The 21,999-nt window shown below is 44.4% G+C and overlaps 1 protein-coding gene and 1 long non-coding RNA gene across 4 annotated transcripts in view; one reads left to right on the forward strand and one right to left on the reverse strand.

Moving 5' to 3' along the window:
- Window positions 1-21,999, reverse strand: part of AFAP1 (actin filament associated protein 1) — a 192,588-nt gene that overhangs the window by 66,843 nt on the left and 103,746 nt on the right. For all 3 annotated transcript variants that reach the window (XM_010370025.2, XM_030924508.1, XM_030924519.1), the window contains 2 exons: window positions 21,420-21,631; window positions 16,679-16,858 (listed from right to left, as the gene is read on the reverse strand). In XM_010370025.2, the coding sequence (XP_010368327.1) occupies window positions 16,679-16,858; window positions 21,420-21,631 (392 nt within the window). The remainder of the gene's footprint in view (window positions 1-16,678; window positions 16,859-21,419; window positions 21,632-21,999) is intronic.
- LOC115895203 lies at window positions 7,542-8,184 on the forward strand. The gene is made up of 3 exons (XR_004055353.1): window positions 7,542-7,718; window positions 7,815-7,989; window positions 8,105-8,184. It is a non-coding gene; the product is annotated as an uncharacterized LOC115895203 (long non-coding RNA).

Genomic DNA, 21,999 nt, shown 5'->3' on the forward strand with positions numbered 1-21,999 from the left:
GACTCCTGGATTCTTAGCAACTGGGTGGTACTATTTACTCAGAGGAAGACTGGACAGAGAAATAGGCTGGGTGGAAAGAAGCCAGTTTGAAGTCAATAGCAAACTTCTAGTCAGAGCTAGAAAACTGGGAGCCACTGGCAAAAAGATGATGCTCACAGCCTTGGACTGGATGAGTTTGCCAGGGAAGATGGCAAGACAGAGAAGAAGAGAGATCAGGAAGAAGGACCCGGAGCCCGCCAGTGTTAAGGAGTAGAGTGAAAGGAGAGAAGCTGGTAAAAGATGCTGAGCTGGAAGGCATGGGAAAGCAGGCAGAAAACCAGGAGAGCACAGTCTCCAAGGAGAGGGAGAAGATGGCTCCATGGAGGGAGATGAGCCCAGAGAGAGAGAGAGAGAGAGACAGACAGACAGAGACAGCTGTGACTCCCTAAGGGAAGCAGAGAGACTGAGAGAGACTGGGAGTGGGGAACCGGGTGGAGGAGGAGATGAGCAAAGGAAGGCATTTCCAAAGTGTTCCTTCTCCTGCTGAAGGATGCTTCTATTTTAACAAAAGGCAGAGTGAGGATATGGAGGGAAGAGGGAGAAGGCAGAGAGTCCAGCACACCCTGTCCGAGAGAATCCACTTTCTCAGTAAGACTATCTGTTACCAGGCCAGGCACACTGGCTCACGCCTGTAATCCCAACACTTTGGGAGACTGAGGTGGGCGGATCACCTGAGGTCGGGAATTCGAGACCAGTCTGACCAACATGGAGAAGCCCTGTCTCTACTAAAAATACAAAATTAGCCGGGTGTGGTAGTGCAAGCCTATAATCCCAGCAACTCAGGAGGCTGAGGCAGGAGAATCGCTTGAACCCGAGAGGCGGAGGTTGTGGTGAGCCAAGATTGCACCATTGCACTGCAGCCTGGGCGACAAGAGTGAAACTCTATCGCCAAAAAAATAAAAAAAATAAAAAAAATTAAAATATATATATATATATATCTGTTATCAGTTGTGTGGCCTTGGGGGAAAGTATTTAATCTCTCGGAGCTTCAGTTTCCTCCCTAGCAAGGGAATGAGTGTCAAGATTACCTGTCTTGCAGGACTATGGTTAAACTGAGACAGTGAGATCTGCTCTGGAAGAAGTCTAAGCCAGCATGCGGCATGTGTACGTTCAAACCATGAAAGCAACACTGTTATTACTGTGAGCATTTTGATGACCTATGATAAGAGCTCAGAAGATGATTCTGGACTAGACTTTCAGATGCAGGGATGGTGAGCCTGCAGGTCAGAATTCCGTGCACGAGGGCTTTCCCAGCTGTCCCCTGCGTGCAGTCACTACGTGTTTCTCCAACTCCTACTGAGCTCCTCAGCGTCCAGGCCCACTGTGGTCAGGGGAGGATGTGCAGCAAATCAGACAGACAAGGTTCCAGCGCTTGCGAAACTTACATTCTTAAAAGTGAAAAGTCAGCAGGCAGATTTTTCAAAATGTCTTCTATTCTTTTTAGGACTAAGCTGCAATTTCAGTTAAACCAAAGCTGCTTCTGGGCACAAAAAGAAACACCAAAGGCCCAGATACGTGTGTAGTCATTTTGCAATTGGGCCTCCACAGACAGACCCAAATTCCCTCAGCTTGTGCTGGTGCTGGGATTAAATCCAAGGCCTGACAAGAGACCAGGATAGTGTTTCCAGCCATTTTGCTCCTCAGTGGTTTTATACAACAGAGTGATGTCTACAGTTGAGACTACAAGAGAAAAAGAAAATGAAAGAAGAAACCCAGAGAGCCCGCTGTCACGTCTCCTCTCTGCTAATGCCGCGGTGTGGAAGCACTGAGCAAACCTGAGCCTCGGTGCGGTGATCTGTGTGTCGGATCTCTCTTGTTTCCCTCGCTTTCATGCTAATTGCTTTTTTGGGCTTTACTCCCTCATCTACCCTAAGGTGATTATTAGGTCTCCAAATGACAAGGCAAATTTTTATTTGATTTGAGAACAAGACTTTTTCTTTTCACTAGGGAAGGCAGGTTCATACAATGGAAAACTCCTAAGCTTCTGCGTCAAACCCACCTGGGTTCAAACCCCAGGTGGACCACTTGCTGTTTATGTGAAGCTGAGCAATTTATTCTCAGAGCCTTGCTTCCTTCCTCAATAATGTGCACAGAATAATACCTCAGGGGGTCACTGTGAAAACTAAACGTTAAAACAAATGTGAAGTATCCAGCCCAGTATTTCTCCCCTAACAGGCACTAAGGAAACCTGAACTCTTCCCACGATTCTATTTAATAGTGTTAAATCAATGAAAATGTGCTTCAATTATACAAATGCACCTGAACTTGACATGTTCTTCATTTTATACTAAAAGGCTGTACCCTATAAAACATAACCTGCCAAAACCCATGAACTCTGGCAAATGTTTTTATTTAAAAAAAAATGGTTGTCTTCTTTTTTTTTCAGCAGGGGAAGGATCTACAAACTTCTTTGGCAGCACTACTCCAATTATTCCCAGCAGCCTCTCGGGAGGGGCGGAGAGGCTGGCTGTGTGAATGGTGTCTTCTGGAGGAGTTGTGCTTCTTTTTATACAGCTAAATAGAACTCATCTTTCAAGATTCAGCTGAGGTCTCAGGAAGTCTGCGCTGGCCGTTCTGTGTGGTCCATGAGGCAGGGCTCCGGCTCCACACATGCCCACAGAGGCCTGTGTCTCCTACTAAGCTGTGCTCGTGTTCACAGGAGGGGCTGGGCCTTGCTTTTGTCGCTGTTCCCAATGCCTACTTCAAAATAGCAACCAAAAGTTTGATGAAAGGGAAAACAATGAGGGAATGAAGAAAGAAATTGGAATTAAGATTTCTATGAAGAAAAAAAAAAGAAGGAAAGAAAAACAGAAGGAGAGAAACTTAGGCCATTACTAAAATAAGTAGCCTCATGACCAAGCTTCCCCAGTCCTCAGCACTGGCTTCTAAAATCCTCAAGAGGAAAAAGTGTTGTGTTGCGTGTTTTTTAAAGGCAAGTAGATAAAAGCCATCTGGCACATACACACTTCCCCACTCAGCCCTACCCTAACACACACACCCTGGCTAAGCTCCTGGCAGACTCGCCTGGTCCCTGGAGTGTCCCCATCCCTCTCCTACTCCCATCAGCTCCTACTTTCTAGCAGACAGACGAGGCTGCCTAGCATCAAAGCAACTCATGTAATCGCCTTTCCAAGAAGCCTTTCCTGGTACACCCAACCATATAATCTGAATGCTCAGAATGGGGAACACAGACAAATGATCCAGGTTTGCTGTCTAATCATTAATTTCTCTCCTAGCTAGAACTCACACTGCCCCGGGAAAATAACAGCATCTCCAGCAGCGCTTGAGAGGATCGCGTTCAGCAACCCACAGCAGGCCCAGGATCAACCTGGGGCCCAGCGAGCGGGTCGCTCATGGCATCCCAGCTTCATGGGACTATCTTCCCCTAGGCATAATAACTATGTCCAAGGTACGAAAAAAGACATCCACCAGCATAAACCAGTCTTTATTCCCACGAATTTTTTTCAACCAGTTGGAGAGGTCAGGTTCTTTTCATGAAACTATCTTTCTACTTTGGATCTCTGTTGATTGCCAAGTTACACCTGCAGAGTTAAATCAGAAGTAACAAGTAAAGCACTGATCAATCCAATTCTTTGAACAGCTATAAATGAGGTTTCTATTAATACATTTCAACTTGAAGAGTCATGTCCTATGAGAGGTTCGATGTGTATTTAAGAGAACTGGATCCAAATTCAGAATCGCAAATCCTCCAAAAAAACAAATTGTTATATATTTTGTGGTATTTTGTTTGCTTTTAACTTGAGCCCTCAACTCCAGAAACACAATCTCTGCACATTTTTTAAGGAAATCTGACCACTCCGTTTCTGGGAATATTGGCTCCTGTCTTCTGTTTGACCCCTACACAAAGGCTCATGTTTTCAGCATTTGTGTACACACACACACACACACACACACACACACACACACACACAGAGAGAGAGAGAGAGTCAGTTAATTCTGTCAAGAACTGCTAGTAATGGAAATTGCAGACAGAGAGCAGAAACAAATTTGGCACTAATTCTTGCATGAGTATGTGCAAAGTCATGCACTGGTTAAACACAGTTCTCATGTTTTTTTTAGACTTGACAAAGGGCGTGTGCAACTTCATTAAAGACTTTTAATGGTTATATTAAAATTATGTTTCACAGAAAGTCAAATCTCACGTGTTCTCACTCATGTGGGTGCTAAATAATGTCTACACATGAGTGGAGAGTGGAGAATGACAGCAATGGAGTCCGGGAAGGCTGAGGGAATGGGAGGAAGGATGGTGAGAAATTGATTAATGGACACCGAGGGAAGGGGAGGAAGGATGGTGAGGAACCGGGGAACGGTTACAGTGTACATTATTTGGGTGACGGATACCCTGAAATCCCTGATTTGACCACTATGCCATCTATGAATATAAAATTTATACAGATTTTTTCCAAAGCTGTGTTTCAAAAGACTGAAAGTCTGGTTCATTAGTTTTGAACAATATGGGATAACAGCAGTTTACATTAATAAAAGATATTTGTATGATAAAACAATTCATGTTAGAGACTTGTTAATCGTAAGGGATAATACAAATATTATCATTCATATTTTTGCTGTTTATTATAGTTTCAAGAATGCATTTATATCATGCTCTTTCTACCTCTTTGAAAATTCTGATAATTATTTCCACTTGATAGATAAATGGGAAAGGGTTTATTGCCTCAAAATATCATAACGAGTAAATGGTATTCCAGGAATGTACCCTCCGCTTCCAGACTCTCTACCCACTTTTCCATCACTCTAGCGCGCTACCTTCCAGCTCATTGGGGGCTGTTCCCTTTCTGCTGCAGTTCTTTAGTTTTTTCAAAAAATCTACTTCAGTCATAAATATGTCGCCTTTACAAGGTGAAATAAAGAGCTATAATAACGCTGACATCATTCAAATTAAAAACAAACATAATTTTAAAATCATCAAATATTTGGAAAGTAAGCACTATATTCCCAAATAAATCATTAGTCAAAGAAGAAAGACAAATTAAAAAATATTTTGAGCTGAATAATAAAAGTACAAAATATCAAAACACAGAGGGTGCCACTGACACTGTGTAGAATAAGACATGAGGCCTTCAATGCGTGTATAAGGAAAAAAGGCTAAAAACTCAATTATCTAAGTGTACATTTCAAGAAGTTGCAATAATTACAGCAAATTAAGCCAAAAAAAGTAGAAGCGCAATAATAAAGAAGAGAACTAAATAAAGTAGAAAATAATCAATCATACTACAGGAAAAAAAAAAATCAACATAGCCCAGAAAAATATTTTTTGAGAGAACTAATAAAATTGATAACTTCTGGCAAGACTGTGAAGAAGAAAAGGCGGCACAGGGCATTTTTACCTCCAGTTACCACACAGAAGAGCACGCAAGACCATCACTCCCACCCTGACAAATAAAACAAGTGGATACGCTAAAAGGAAAAACAACAGTCCTGGTACATCTGAACCCCTCTGAGCAATGAAGATGTGAAAACTCTACATGAAAATGAACTAAATCCTAACAGTGAAGGGTCCTTCATAGGAAAAAAGTGACCCACAGGCCCCCTTGTAACTGGTCGATGGTGGGTGAGGCGGAAATCTACCATATATGGGACAGGGAAGAAGCCAGCCAAGTTCTCACTGTGTGGGCTGGCATACCTGTTGACAATTCAAGGCGCTCCGGTGACGGAATGAGTCCACAGTCACCTGTCAACTCTCTCCAGGGTCTTTACTGGGTATGCAGGTACAGCACAGAAGCTGGAGCCAAGGAAACAGAGTTCAGAGATTCCTTGCCCCGCCCCACTGCCCCCAGAGACACAGCCCTTCTCCCAGGTGTGAGGCAGTCGCCCTACAGGGGAAGGCAGGGAAGTGGAGAGAAGCCCTGCCCAGGAGGCCCAGGCTTTCCAGAGCATCCACAGCTGGAGACAGAGCACAGCACAGCGGGATTTCGCCCAAGGAACAAAAGCCAGAGGCAAGACTGCAGAGAAAAGAGACCACCTTAGCAAGCCAAAAAGCTGGCTGGTAGGCCAAAACCAAAAACAAAATCAAGCTGGTTTAGAAAGCTGGCACTTGTCTGTAGCACACAAAAGAGATCTTCAGATTTTCACAATGGGTCTTGGGTCCCAAGCCATGCCATGCCGACAGGAAACTCCTGATCCGACATGTCAACGGTGTGGAAGGCAGTAGTGGAGTGAGGCAAGGTGAAGCTGCAACAAGGTGCAGCCCCTCCCCACCTGAGAGCCAGATATAGGCTGCCAGTGGGGAGCGGGGCAGGAGGGGGGCAAGCCTTTCTCCAGGGAAATACGACTCTCGTCAGTCTCTGCTGTTCTTCTACACAAAATGTACGGAATGTCATAGAAACTGCTGAGACAAATTCAACAGAGGCAAGCCAAGAGGTGGGCCCGACATTGGAATGACCAAAGATGTTAAAATAACTAAAATAAAAATGCCGAAATAGCTCATGAAAAGGCAGGCGACATAAAGAGATGGGGAGTTTCAGCAGAGATGGAAACGATTTTAAAAAGAAAGAAAGAAAGAAATGCCAGAAGTGAAAAATGGAGCTCAGAAAAGATGACTTCATCAGGTGGGCTGAAGAGCCCACAGGAGAGGAGAGGACGCGTAAGTCCCAGGACAGGTAAACAGAAGTGTCCACCCAGGCTGAGCCACAGAAGGACTGAAGGAACCCACTACGGAGTATCCACAATCTACGGGAAGCATCGGAGGACCCAACACACCTACAGATGCAACTTCAAAAGGAGAGGAGAGGCCGGGCACGGTGGCTCACGCCTGTCATCCCAGCACTTTGGGAGGCTGAGGCGGGCGGAGAGGAGAGGCCGGGCACGGTGGCTCACGCCTGTCATCCCAGCACTTTGGGAGGCTGAGGCGGGCGGAGAGGAGAGGCCGGGCACGGTGGCTCACGCCTGTCATCCCAGCACTTTGGGAGGCTGAGGCGGGCGGACCACCCAAGGCCAGGAGTTTGAGACCAGCCTGACCAACATGGAGAAACCCCCTTTCTACTAAAAATACAAAATTAGCCACACGTAGTGGTGCATGCCTGTCATCCCAGCAACTCAGGAGGCTGAGGCAGGAGAATCACTTGAACCCAGAGGCGGAGGTTGAGGTGAGCCGAATTGGTGCCATCGCACTCCAGCCTGAACAACAAAAGCGAAACTCTGTCTCCAAAACAAAAAAAAAAGGAGATAGGAGAGAAAAAGTGAGGCAGAAAAAAATGTGTGAAGAGAGAACAACCAAAAGCTTCCCAAAGTGAAGCTTTTGAGAGACATGAACCCATGAAACAAAGAAGCATAACCAACCCCAAGAACGATAAAAAAAAAAAACCCACACCACTGCACCGAGACACATCACATCCGCTGCTGAAAACCAGATGTGGAGAACAAATCTTAAGAGGAGGCGGGGGGAGGGGGAGGACACTCCACACCCAGAGGACCAGCGGGCACAAAGGGAGGGTGACATCTCATCCAAGTGAGGGAGAAATGAACACCCTTCCAGACAGTCAAGGCCTCAAGGGTTGACTTCCAGAAGATTCGCTGTATAAAAAAAGGTTTTCTTAAATGTTGTTTTAATAACTTCTTTGGAGGTAAAAGGAAATAAAACTGACTGAATGCCCAGATCTTCAGGAGGAAAGGAAGGGCACACGGAAGGTGAATTCACCCAGGTGAATATTAAAGATGTGGCTTCAAATGTGTGTGTCCACAGGATTCAGGTTCTGCAAGGACAATGGATACAGTAAACGTATTGTGATTCTTCCTAGAGAACTCTGGCAAAGCCACTATGGTACCGGCACAGCAAATCAAAGCCACTCTGTGTTCACCTAGGGCTGCTTGAAACCACAAGATGCTAAGAAACCCCTACAGTGTCGCTCCCATGCCCCCCGGCTGGCTACGTGAGTGTGGGATCCACCAGCACCAGGACTCTGCTACATCCTGGTGAGAAAAGGAAAGCAGCCTCTTCAAAACTGCCTAAGATGGTTGTCTTATGGTGTTTTGGTTTATTTTGAAATAGGAGAGAACAGCTTATTCACCACGTTGTTTCTTCTTTCAGCGGACACAGGAAGAGTCTGTCTCTCAGCCTCCCCCAGTTTGGCCAAAGGAGTGTGGAAAGTGGTGATGTAAGTCCAGTTCTTGACCCCAGAAACATCCTGCTGTCATCAGCTGTCCAGCCTGTTCTCTGTGGGCGTGTGCAGAGCCTACTGAGATGCAGAGGTGGCGGCAGAGGAAAAGCAACAGTGGTAACAGCAGTTTATACTTATGTAAGGTTCATGACATGCTTTCTGCCATTCCGAACACTCTGGGTCTTAGTATCTCATCCTTACAATAGCTCTAGAAAGCAGATACCATTATTACGCCCCCCTTTACAGATGAGGAAACACAGGCACTGAGAAGTCACATCGCTTGTCCAAAAAACATAGTGCTTAACGGCTGGGGCTCAGGTCACAGTCCTAAGAGTCTGACTCCAGTCTGTGCTCTACCTGTACTGTCTGATACGGTCTAGCTGTGTCTACCCCCAAATCTCATCTTGGATTGTAGTTCCCATAATCCCCATGTCTCATGGCAGGGGACCGAGTGGGAGGTAACTGAATCATAGGGGAGGTTACCTTCATGTTCGTCTTGTGACAGTGACTGAGTTCTCAGGAGACTTGATGGTTTTACAAGGAGCTTTCCCCTCTTTTGCTCCGCACTTCTCTCCTGCTGCCGTGTGAAGAAGGATGTGTTTGTTTCCCCTTCTGCCATGATTGTAAGTTTCCTGAGGCCTCCCCAGCCGGAACTGTGAGTCAATGTAACCTCTTTCCTTTATAAATTACCCAGTCTCGGATATTTCTTCATAGCAGCACGAGAAGACTAATACACTATCTCTCAACACAATACTGTCTCCCAAGTCCTTTTCCTGGCTGTGTTATATTTTGCTGAACTTAAGAAGCAATTATAAAAATCAAATAAAACTTTATTCAAAGGGGTTGCAGAATGCCATTTACCCTAACTGCCTATCTGACTACAAAAAGACTTATTTTCTCTGATATCCTATCACTTCCTGGAGGCCTCCTCTTAAAGGGAAATGGAGGCGCTGAGCAAGGGTAGTGATTACCAAACCTGGCTTTGCCTCAGTCATCTGGGAACTCCTTAAACAGAGAAGTATACGCAAAGAATACAGACAAAAACAGCAAAGGATATAAACACAGTTCACAGAAGTACTAATACAACTGTAGGCTCTTAAACCCTATTAAAAAAATACTCAATGTCATTCATAGTAAGAGGAGTGCACATTAAAACTAGACTGAGATGCCATCCTTCTACATTAGACTAGCAAAAATTCACAAGTTGGCTAACACACTCTATTGGCAAGGCTGCAGGAAGAAAAGGCACTGGATATATTGTTGGTGGGAGGGAAAACTGGTAAACCTCCTAGGAGAGTGCCTTAGCTATACATCAAAATTATAATATGAATGCCGATAACCTTCATGGAAGTGATTATTACTCTTTCCGAGAATTTAGCCACAGATCACCAAAAGTGTGAGATGAGATAAGCATAAGGTTACCTAACACAGAATTGTCTGTCATATGAAAAGACTGAAAGCAACCCAGTGCCCATAAATGGGAGACAGACTATGTTTTTGAAGTATGGTCTCTTCACACAATAAAATGTCACAGCCTATAACAAAGAAAGAAGAAGTGCTCTATTCTCTAAATTGCAAAAATCTCCAAGACACTTTGTTTAGGTGAAAAACAAAAAAAAAAAGGTCCAAAATGCTGCACCCTGTCTATGGTGGGGGCGGGGGGGGGGGGGGGGCGGTGGCAGATGAAATCTGCACTGCTATTTGCTTGCTTATGTACAAGGAAACTCTGAAAGAATACATACAAAATAGTATCTCCTGCACTGCTGGGAGAAGGAGAATTGTACAAATAACCTTGGAAGACAATCTGGCAGGGTCTGGTGGTGCTGAAGCTGTGCACATACTAACTACAGCAATTCCAATGTAACAGGTGTGTCCTAGACAAGACACAAAACGTGCGTCTGTGGGACACGTGCTGGAAGATCTCACGGCAACTCGGCCTGCAGTAGCAACACCCGTGAGCACACAAAGAAGCAGAACAATTCTGAGTGGAAAAAAAAAAAAAAACAGCTGCAGGGTCTGTGGAGTTTGAGGCCATTTACACAGAAATTCTAAAACGTGAATAAAGTATCATTTACCATGAATGGGTGTATACACATATAAGTGAAAGTTTTTTTTATTGTTATTTTTCTTTAGAGACAGGATCTCATTCTGTCACTCAGGCTGGAGTGCGGTGGCCCAATCACAGCTCACTAAAACCTCAAACTCCTGGGGCTCCAGCGACCCTCCTGCCTCAGCCTCCCAAGCAGCTGGGACTACAGGCTGTGCCACCATGCTTGGCTAATTTTTTCATGTTTTATAGAGATGGCATCTTGCTATTTTTTCCCAGGCTGGTCTTGAACTGGCCTCAAGTGATCCTCCCGCCTCACCCTCCCAAAGCACTGGGATTACAGAAGTGAAAGTGTTTTTTTTTAAAGCATACCAAGATAATAATAAAGATCAAATTCAGATAAAAGTCGCCTTTGGGAAGAGGGAGAGACTTAAATAGGGGAGATGTTTCAATTCTATCTGCAGCATTTTAGACCTTAAGAGGATATAAAAATGATACAAAATAAAAAGAGAAAAAACAATTATTAAGTCCCCAATGAATCTGAATCACTGGAAATCTACGTTGTTTACATCTCCAAGTGTTTCTGATCTAATGACAGTATCTGGAAAAAGGACACCAGCCCATCTCAGGTCTCTGCTGGCCTAAGATAATTCTGTAACTGCTTGAAACTAGTTTTGTCATCTGACTTTCCTTTCTAATCAAGACTTCTTAGGTTCCTGCACCATTATACGTAATGGAAGTAACAGCACAGACATGAAAAACAGAGTAACTGAACAACTTAAACTCTTTAGAAAAGATACTTTACCCTGTATTATTTACTTTCCTTTTAAGAAAAATCAGCAAATGCTTAAAACAACAACAACAACAAAAAAAAACTTGCAAGTACTCCCGTTCATAAATAGAGTCATCATTCTATAATTAGCTAAGTGCCTCTATCTATAAGTAGCTCCCATCTGGTGAAACGCAACAGAAGATTATTTCACTCCATCAGCATCTGACATCTTGAGAAACTTTTGTTTTTACTGGTCTGTTTGTCAGTGTACTGTCGGCTCTATGCCCTCTCCCAGTGACACTCCAGATGACTTCACGTCAGACCAGCACCAGCAAGAAGGGAGCTGCTCTTCAGTGGGCAGGAAATACTTCACTAACTGTAAGGACAGAGGAGAAAAAGAAGAAAGCTGAAGTTTCAGAGCGGCCTTTCTTGGGTTTCCACTGAGGAACAGCTAAGCATGGAATGCAGAAGGATGGGTACAGGTGACCAAAAGCTGGGATCAGGTGAACAAAACAGAATCATACAGAAAGCTTCACACTGAATTCCATAATTGCCGTTCCCGCCTTATGGAAGGGATGGCACTATGGTCATAGAAATGTGGAATAAAAGAGGGAATGGCAAACTGTCAGATGGCCCAACACAATGAGAATGAAATGTGAAGCCACGAAAATCTGACTTGGACCCCCTGCTTGATCACTTATCGATCATGGTAGCACTTCACCCACCTGAGACTCAGGCTGTCAGCTGACTAATGAAACTACACACGCCTGTTCTGAGGATTAAGAGACAATGATGGCAGAGAAGTTCCTTGTGAGTGTGAAGGGCTTTAGTGAAATTGGTAATGGTGGTGGCTGACGTATAACATATTAAAGCTCTATGCTGGGAAGGCTAAGAAAACTCGACAGTAAAAACTCCCGATCACAGGACTTCCAGAAGGATCGTCCAGAGGGGAAAAAAGCTCTTCTCAATCTCCCATATGATACAGATGTGGGAAGAGCCACAGCCCCTGCCAACAACATGAAAAAGAAAGCATCTGTGTGTCCTGAGCAGCTGGCAGACAGCGGTGGGAGCTACTGGTCTTATCATGGGGTATGAATCACATGCTTTCCTGCAGATGACAGTGAAAGAGACTGAAGGTTGATGGAGGGAGACCTGTGTGGTATAAGACCCGCTGCTACGAAGTGTTTTGCCACCCCACTCCTGAGCCCTTTTCTCACAGCAGGTACTTGCCGGCAATGATGGACTAGGTGGGTTGGGCCAATCTTCCTGAAGAAGACAATTTAGAAAAGCAAGATAACCATCATTCTTCACAGAACTAGAAAAAAAATCCTAAAATTCATGAAAAAAAAAAAAAAAAGAGCCCACATAGCCAAAGCAAGACTAAGCAAAAAGAACAAACAAAAGAAGGCATCACATCACCTGATTTCAAACTATAGTATAAAGCCATAGTCACCAAAACAGCATGGTGCTGGTATAAAAATAGGCACATAGGCCAAGGGAACAAAAAAGAGAACCCAGAAATAAACCCAAATACTTACAGTCAACTGATCTTCAACAAAGCAAACAAAAACATAAAGTGGGGAAAGGACACCCTGTACAACACATGGTGCTGAGATAATTGGCTAGCCTCATGTAGGAGAATAAGACTGGATCCTCATGTCTCACCTTGTACACAAATCACCTCAAGATGGATGAAGGACTTAAACCTAAGACCTGAAACTATAAAATTTCTGGAAGATAACATCAGAAAAACTCTTCTAGACATTGGCTTAGGCAAGGACTTCATGACCAAGAACCCAAAAGCAAATGCGATTAAAAATAAAGATAAATAGCTGGGACTTAATTAAACTAAAGAGCTTTTCCACGGCAAAACCAGTCAGCCGAGTAAACAGACAACCCACAGAGTGAGAGAAAATCTTCACAATCTATACATCCAACAAAGGACCAATATCCAGAATCTACAACAAACTCAAACAAATTAGCAAGAAGAAACCAAACAATCCCATCAAAAGTGAGCTAAGAACATGAACAGACAATTCTCAAAAGAAGTTATACAAATGGCTAACAAACATACAAAAAAATGCTCAATATCACTAATGATCAGGGAAAGCAAATCAAAACCACAATGTGATACCACCTTATTCCTGCAAGAACGACCAGAATCAAAAAATAATAGATGCTGGGGTACATGCGGTGAGCAGGGAACACTTCTACACTGCTGGTAGGAATGTAAACTAGTACAACCACTATGGAAAACAGTGTAGAGATGTCTTTTTTTTTTTTTCTTTTTTTGAGATGGAGTCTCCCCCTGTCACACAGGCCGGAGTGCAGTGGTGCGATCTTGGCTCACTGCAACCTCCTCCTCTCAGGTTCAAGCGATTCTCCTGCCTCAGCCACCCAAGCAGCTGAACTACAGGCACCTGCCACCACACCTGGTTAATTGTTGTATTTTTAGTAGAGACAGGGTTTCACCATGTTAGCCAGGATGGTCTCGATCTCCTGACCTTGTGATCTGCCTGCCTCGGCCTCCCAAAGTGCTGGGATTACAGGCATGAGCCACCGCACCCGACCTGGAGGTTTCTTAAAAGAACTAAAAGTAGAAGCACCATTCAATTCAGCAATCCCACTACTGGGTATCTACCCAGAGTAAAAGAAGGCATTATATGAAAAATACACTTGCACACACGTTTATAACAGCACAATCTACAACTGCAAAAATGTTGAACCAACCCAAATGCCTGATAGTGAGCAATGCCTGGGCCAAAATCCAGAAGAAGGTGGAAATTCAGAAGGGAAGCCTGGTGGCTGGGGCTGCCTTGCCATCCCAAGGGGGCAGCTGAGGGGCAAGGTAGAACCTCCAATGGCTCAGTGGGAAGAGAGATCCAAGTTGTAGTCCAGGGCATGCCAAGGATGGGGTCCCTGGCAAAACACCCACAAGCAGGATGGAGACCCCAACGGAATGTAACTTGGAGTTAAGAGTGAACTGAAAGAAATATAAACCTACCTTTGAATGGACTGCGGGCTGCCTTAAAGTTACCTGGGTGGCTCCTGAATGAACTGCGGGCTGCCTTAAAGTTACCTGGGTGGCTCTGAAAACCTCAAACCTTGAATTTAGAATAAACTGATTTTGGAGTGCTAACACCCCCAAGCATGTGGGAGAGGCAAGGGAAAATGTTCCTTGGTAGTGGAAAGCGGAGTTCTAGGAATGAAGTTATTTCCATAGGAACAACTGGGGACCCACATGAAAAAGAATGAAGTTGGACTCCTACTTCACACTGTAGGCAAAAAATTAAATCCAAGTGGATCAAAAGTCTAAATGTAAGAGCTAACATTGTAAACTTCTCAGAATAAAGTATACATGTAAACCTTCAGGACCCTGGATCAAGTAATCATTTCTTACACATGACCCAAGAAGCAATAAAGAGCAAGGAAGAACTGAAATCTGCCTCCACATGGACGGACCTTGAAACCATGACGCTAAGTGAAAGAAGCCAGCCACGAAAGCCCATGCACTGTAAGAGCCACTTCTGTGAAACGCTGACAACAGGCAGCTCTATGGAGACAGGAAGCAGATAAGTGGCTGCCTAAGATGGGCGGGGTGGTGGCAAAAGGGCAGTGACTGCTAATGGGTACGGCGTTCTTTGTTTTTGAGACAGGGTCTCACTCCTTTCACCCAAGCTGGAGTATAATGGTGTTGTCACAGCTCACTGCAGCCTCAACCTTCCAGGCTCAGGTGATTCTCCCACCTCAGTCCCCCGAGTAGCTGGGACTACAGGCACATGCCACCATGCCCGGCTGATTTTCTGTATCTTTTAGTAGAGACAGGGTTTCTGCATATTGTCTCGGCTGGTCTCAAACTCCCAGGCTCAAGCAATCGGTCCACCTTGGCTCCCAAAGGGCTGGGATTACAGGTATGAGCTGCTGCGCCCAGCCAGTACAATGTTCTTTTGGGAGAGATGAAATTCAGAATCTAGGTTATGGTGATGGTTGCACAACTCAGCGAATATACCAAAAAAACACATTGAATTGGACTTGAAAAGGGTGAATTTACAGTACGTGAATTATACCTCAATAACGCTGTCATAAAAAAATTATTTCAATAATTTTTCCCCTAATATAATGCCTAGCGTGAACTTGAGATAACCTGGCACAAGGATGTCAAACATGACCTGAACAAGAATGGCACAACAGACAACAGAACCAGGTTCAAACCCCACCAAAACCAGTGTCAGACCACCATGCTGATGACATTCATGAAGACAAAAGTCAACGTTTCTAAAAGAAATTTAACACTGCACAAATAGGATTTCCAGCTTGAAGAAGAAACAACTACTAATTCTAGATAAAAGCCAAAACGAACTCTAAAACAAAAACAAACCAAAAAGATGACAGATTCCAGGACTGCACACTACTGCCATGGACGGAATGTGTTCCCCCAAATTCATATCCTGAAATCCTAACCCTCAAGAGGATGGTGTTACGAGGCAGAACCCCTGGGAAGTGATAGGTCATGAGGGCAGAGCCCCCACGAATGGGATTGGTGCCCTTGTAAAAGAGGTCCTAGAGACCTGCCTTGTCCCTTCCACCACATGAGGATGGCACACATGGAAGATGCCATCTGTGAACCAGGAAGCAGGCCCTCGCCAGACACTGAATGGAACGGTCCCTTGATCTTGGACTTCCCAGTCTCCAGAGCTGTGAGAAATATATTTGTTGTAAATAAGCCACTCAGTTTATCATATTTCATCAGAGCAATCCAAGTAGACTAAGACAACTACCATCACCAAAATTAAGAACCCAGTGAACAGGAACAAATTTAATGGCAGATTAGAAGCAGCCAAAGAGAGAAATAATGGGCTGGAAAGTCACAAGAAAAATAAACCAGGCTAAAGAAGAAAAAAGAATGGTAGGGCTGGACACGATGGCTCACACTTGTAATCCCAGCACTTTGGGAGGCCAAGGTGGGCGGATCACTTGAGCTCATGAGTTCAAGACCAGCCTGGGCCACATACAGAAATGCTGTCTCTAGAAAAGATACAAAAATTAGCTAGGCATGGTGGCATGTAATCCAACCTAACTTGGGAGGCTGAGGTGGGGAGGATCGATCGAACTCGGGAGGCAGAGGTTGCAGTGAACCGAGATCATACCACCGCATTCCAGCCTGGGCGACAGAGCCAAGCCTTGTTTCAACAAAGAAAATAGGTTGGTAAATACAAAAAGAGAATAGAAGTAAATATAGTGAGGAAGTCTAACATGTATTTAAATGTAGTCTCAGGGAAGAAGGAGAAATGGGGAAAAGCTGTATTTTAAGAAAATGGCTGAAAAATTTTCCCAAAAAAAAGATAACAATCCACAACATTTCAGAAGCCCAGCCAATCCCAAGCAGAATCAAATTTTAAAAGAATCCATATGCAGACACAATAAAGTGACGCTGTAGAAAATAAAAGTAAAAGAGAAAGTCATAGAAGCAGCCTACAGAGACAAGCTGCCTTTTAAGTATAAGAGTGAAAGTGACACGGGTTTCTGATTAACCTCCACATCATCCGAATATTTAGCTATTAAAGACGAAACTCTTTGGGTTAATTCATCTTGCCTATGCTTGAACAAACTTAAAATTAAAATTGAAATGGATCTCAGAAAGGCACGTGGTACTGAAACGGCTGCGAAACACAGCAGACAACCTACCTTCAGCCACTGCTCGGCCTGCTCCTTGCTCTGGACGGCAAGCACCAGCGGGTCCGTGCCCTGCTGAGTTATCTTCAGCTCGTGCTTCTTCTTTTTGCTGTCTTTCGGGATGTACGTAATGTTGCAGCCTTGCAGCGGCAGTTCCATCTGAGGCTGCTGGTCCTTGGAACTTTTATAGCACTGCATTCAACACAACAAATCAACTGATATTATAAGGGAGTTCAAACAGAAACGCTGAAGAAACTCTAGCATCATGAAAACACGAGTGCGGGCACGGCATCGGAAGGTCTGAATCTGCAGATGAGCATGTTCACACACACACAGTGCTCCTCACCGACACTTCGCCTCCAAGCGTGAAGAAGTACACCCATTCACTGACTCACAAAAGCTTACTGAGCATCGAACGCTGGATTCAACAAACACCAAAAGTCCCTCCTCTGATACATTTATGATCCAGTGGAGCTTCTCCATTGAATTACAGGAATGTATTTACATAACTAAAAACATAGGCTGGGCACGATGGCTCACGCCTGTAATCCCAACACTTTGGGAGGCTGAGGCAGGTGGATCACTTGAGCCCAGGAGTTCGAGATCAGCCTAGGCCATATGGAGAAACCGCATCTATACCAAAAACACAAAAAATCAGCCAGGCATGGTGGCGCGGTCCTGTACTCCCAGCTGCTTGAGAGGCTGAGGCAGGAGGATCCCTTGAGCCTGGGAGCCCGAGGCTGTAGTGAGCCATAATAGCACCACTGCACTCCAGCCTGGGTGACAGAGAGAGACTCTGTCTCAAACAAACAAAACAAAACAAAACAAAACACCCAACACACACACATAAATATATATTTAACATGTTTATTTAAATGTATATGTAGAACACATTTATATTTATGTGAATAATATATAAAATATACTATTAGATTTGTTGCAACTCCACAGCCCTAATGAGAGATAATGTAATCGTTCGGGTACTTTAATAACTGATATTGCTTGGTATCTGCCTATCTCATCTTCTTTCTGAAAGACATAAATTATTTTAGTAAGAGGATAATATCAATACATAGTGTACAAAGCTGATCCATCTACACAACGGACATTCACTCTAAAGATTTGGTTGGGTAAGATTAGAACTGAGACTTAACTCAAATGGGTCTTGCTTAATCTTTATCTGTAAAACTGAGAATCAAATCCATGCCCAAAGCTTTCTCCACCCCCGTTTGTTTACCTGTACTACTTGGGGCCAAAGCATACCTCCTAACAGTCCAAGAGGGCAGATCGGGGTCCTAGAGTGCAGTAGCACAATCTCGGCTCACTGCAAGCTCTGCCTCCTGGGTTCACGCCATTCTCCTGCCTCAGCCTCCCGAGTAGCTGGGACTACAGGCGCCCGCCACCATGCCCAGATAATTTTTTGTATTTTTAGTAGAAACGGGGTTTCACCGTCTTAACCAGAACGGTCTCGATCTCCTGACCTTGTGATCCACCCGCCTCAGCCTCCCAAAGTGCTGGGATTACAGGCATGAGCCACGGTGCCTGGCCCAGGGAGTTTCTTAAACTTCCTGAGTCTGTTTCCTCATTTGCAAAACGTGTTTTGCAGTTATTGTTATTATTATTTTATTGAATTAAGTTATCAGCAATAATAACATCTGCTACCAAGTGCTGAGTTTCAACATCATATGAGGCATTTCAAGCACCTCAATCAGCATGGTGGCTCATTCTGCAGATTATGAAACCGAGGTGCAGCTGGTTAAGTCACCTGCTTGAAGAGTCAGGCAAATTGAAAAGCGACAGATCAGGACTCCAGCTCCAACTGTGCACGTGCAGAGCCTGCAACTTGACTCTAAACATTCACTGATGAAGGAAGGAAAGAATAGACAGCTATTTTCAGAAGGGATTTCTAGAATCCTTTCCTGGTTTGTTTCGCGCGCGCGTGTGTGTGTGTGTGTGTGTGTGTGTGTGTGTGTGTTTTGTTTTTTTGTTTGTTTGTTTCTTGAGACAGAGTCTCACTCTGTTGCTCAGACTGGAGTTCAGTGGCATGATCTTGGCTCACTGTAACCTCCACCTCCCGGGTTCAAGCAATTATCCTGCCTCAGCCTCCTGAGTAACTGGGACTACAGGCATGCACCACCACACCTGGCTAATTTTTGTATTTTTAGTAGAGACAGGGTTTCACCAGATTGGCCAGGCTGGTCTCAAACTCCTGACCTCATGATCCGCCTGCCTCAGCATCCCAAAGTGCTGAGATTACAGGTGAGCCACAGCGCCTGGCCTTCCTCTTTTGTTGTTCTAAATCCAGTATGTTGAAGTACACAGATAAGAAATATATCTCCTTTTTAAAAACTCAACTGATCTGAAAAGGGAGAAAAAATACCTCAACTAACCTCAGATTTTTATGAATGTTTACCATTTGAGATATTTTGCATTTTGAGTACATATAAAAAGAAAGGTGAAAGGCAACTAATTGTACAATGGAAGGAATCAGAAAGGGAATTTTATTTTTTTATTTTGAATTGTGTAAACCTTTGTAATCGATATATAATAACTGTATGTATTTATGGGGTACACAGTGATGTTTTGATACATAAAATGTATAGCGATCAGATCAGGGTAATTAGCATGCCCACCATCTCGAACACTTATTTCAGAAAGGGAGCTTTATAACATATTCCTCCTTAAGTTAAATGTCTCACAAGAGATATGCTATCAGCAATAGGACAAGGTGCAATCTGGCAGTCCTAGCAGGCTGGATTTCCTGGGAAGCCGCCTCTACAGCAGACAGCAGCATGCAGGAGGTTAATGAACCGGCGTCCTGAAGACAACACCAGGAGCAAGGAGAGGGAGGAGTGGGGTGGGCAAAGATGCCCAGTTTGAGTGGCCTCAGGGATGGATACCACCATGAGAGCTCTGGGGCTGGAAGGCCCCATCAGAGCTGCCCAATGAGTCTGGGTCTGTACCTCCCACACACACTGAATGCAGACCCCTGGGGAGGAAGCTTGGCCTTGGGCTCTAGGCCCCTCTTCAATGCAGACAGTCCCCGAGGTGGGTTCACCAGTCCTGCCAAGGAAATGCGACCTTCAGTCCTGAAGCGGGAATCTGGGTACATCACAGTACCCACCCCAGAGCTACCTGAGCACAGAAGGAACAAGTTCCAGAAAGAGATACAAAAAAAGCTGTTAATGGTGGTAACTTGTGGGAAGACAGACTGGGAACATTTAGGGGAAGAACATGGCTTTTTCTTTTCTGTGCTGTTTAAACTTGGAAAGCATTTGCTTTTATCACTGTTCATTATTTTTTATGCCGATGGGGGTCATCAGTTTCGAAAGGAAAAAAGCTTCATCATAAAAATAACTACCTCTGATTCTGCATTTGACCAAAGACAGTGCTTTCACCTGCTTGTCCACTAATTTCTTCTTAAATATTCACAACTACTCTAAGTCATAGGTATTATCATCCTGGTTTTGAAGGGGGAAAGCTGGTAGGAGCCCAAATGGAAGACAAAGCAGGGGAGGGGGGAAGAAGTCAGGGGATGAGGGAGAGGAGGGCAGGGGAGAGGGACCAGGGACTCAGAACCCCAAACCGTTAATCTCTACGCACAAGCACGAAGCTTCCCTCACTGGATTTGGAAGCTTCTCTTTTAAATGAAAGTTGATTATGCATTTCTAAAACATTTATATAATATATCCACATCTTGTAGCCATTATATCAGACTGTAAATAAGGACCACATTAATCTTCTTTTTCTCATTTTTTAATATTCCCCATGGCATCATTTTTGGCACATTCTAAATCTGGGAGAAATTCAGGCCACACTTGTGGAAAAAATATGTACTCTTTTTAAAAAAACTGAACAAAAACATTAAAAAATATATAATATCCTAGGAACCTAGTTAAAAAAAAAAAAAGATTCCCACAATTCGAAGACGAAGCCTGGATTTACAAAAAAAAAAGAGGATTATCTGTTCCACTAGAGTGCTCTACAGAAACATAAATTCTCGTTTTCTAATTAATGATCTAATTTTGAGCAGTGTTTCCCCCAAGGTTAATCTGAAGGAACAACAAAAGGCAAAAACATACTCTTAAAGTTCGTAATTCCAATAACCAACCACAGTTTCTAAAAAAAGGCAGGAGGAAAAAAAGGAAGGTGGAGAGGGAGTGGGGAGGAGGGAGGGATGCCACACACCGTCCTCCCGGGCTGCAGCCTCCCTGCTGGGGCCTCCACTGGAATAACCCCACAGCAAGGTCCGGGTTCTCCCCTTCCCTGCTTCTCTGTTCCTTACTTGTCTTCCTGTTCTGCCTCTCAGATTAAAAAAAAAAGAATTGGCCCCAAGCTTTCCAAAAGAATTTCCTTTCCTGGCTGCTCCCTGTCCCACTTCTATGAGCTGGCTTTGAGGAATCCACTGACTCATTACAAATGAGAAAATCCATCTTGCAACTCCTGGCAAGTTAAAATCTTGTGCATTTCCACAGACGTAAACCACAGACACTGCCTGGGAATGGGAATGATTTTGTCTGCTGGCTGCTTTTGGAGCTGAGAAACCAGCAACCTTGAACACACAACATGGGTGAGTGCTCCCTGACGGCGCACGGGGGCCCCCGGCGTGGGACTGCGGCGAGCTCAGAGTACCTGGCTGAGGTCTGAGTGCTGCCCTTCCTGCACAGCTGATGTTAATAGTGACTGGATATAAACTCCATGGCTTTTGAGTGCAGCAATCTTACAAAAATGCAAGCGATTCCAAATGTCTTACCAGCAGCTTGGTGTCTTTGATGACGCAGAGCAACTTGGTCCACTGGCCGAACCGCTTCTTGCGCAACAAGAAGGCGCAGATTTTGGCGTCCTTGACCAGGTCCATGGAGGCCTCCTCGGAGGGCCACTGGTGCCGAGTTTTCTTCCCCTTCCCGTCCTCCTCCTCTTCATCATACGATTCGTAAGAGCTGCTCATCGCATCAGAATCATAATCTGTAAAAAATAAATATACACTGGTAAAAGGACTTTTTTACCTTGACGTTTACCCCTGGGCTCAAGAGCACATCATCATGTTTTTCATCACCAAGTAACTGAATGAAAAAGGGACTCCTGCTCCTTAAGGGAAAAACAACAATAACGAAAACATAATGCTAAGACTTGGGCGGTGGAAACTCAATGAAAAGTTGAAGTGCCTACAAATTCTGTGTTTATAAAAACTGTTTCTAGACTGTTTCATATGGACTGGACCCTACGCTGACCCGACACTGGCTTGACACGGACTCCTCGCCACATTCCTGCCGGACGAGCGCCATCCTCATTCTGCAGCGTGTTCCGCCACACGGAACTCTTGCCCATGGAGG

The sequence above is a fragment of the Rhinopithecus roxellana genome, chromosome 2, assembly GCF_007565055.1.
Source record: "Rhinopithecus roxellana isolate Shanxi Qingling chromosome 2, ASM756505v1, whole genome shotgun sequence".
NCBI classification, from domain to species: domain Eukaryota; kingdom Metazoa; phylum Chordata; class Mammalia; order Primates; family Cercopithecidae; genus Rhinopithecus; species Rhinopithecus roxellana.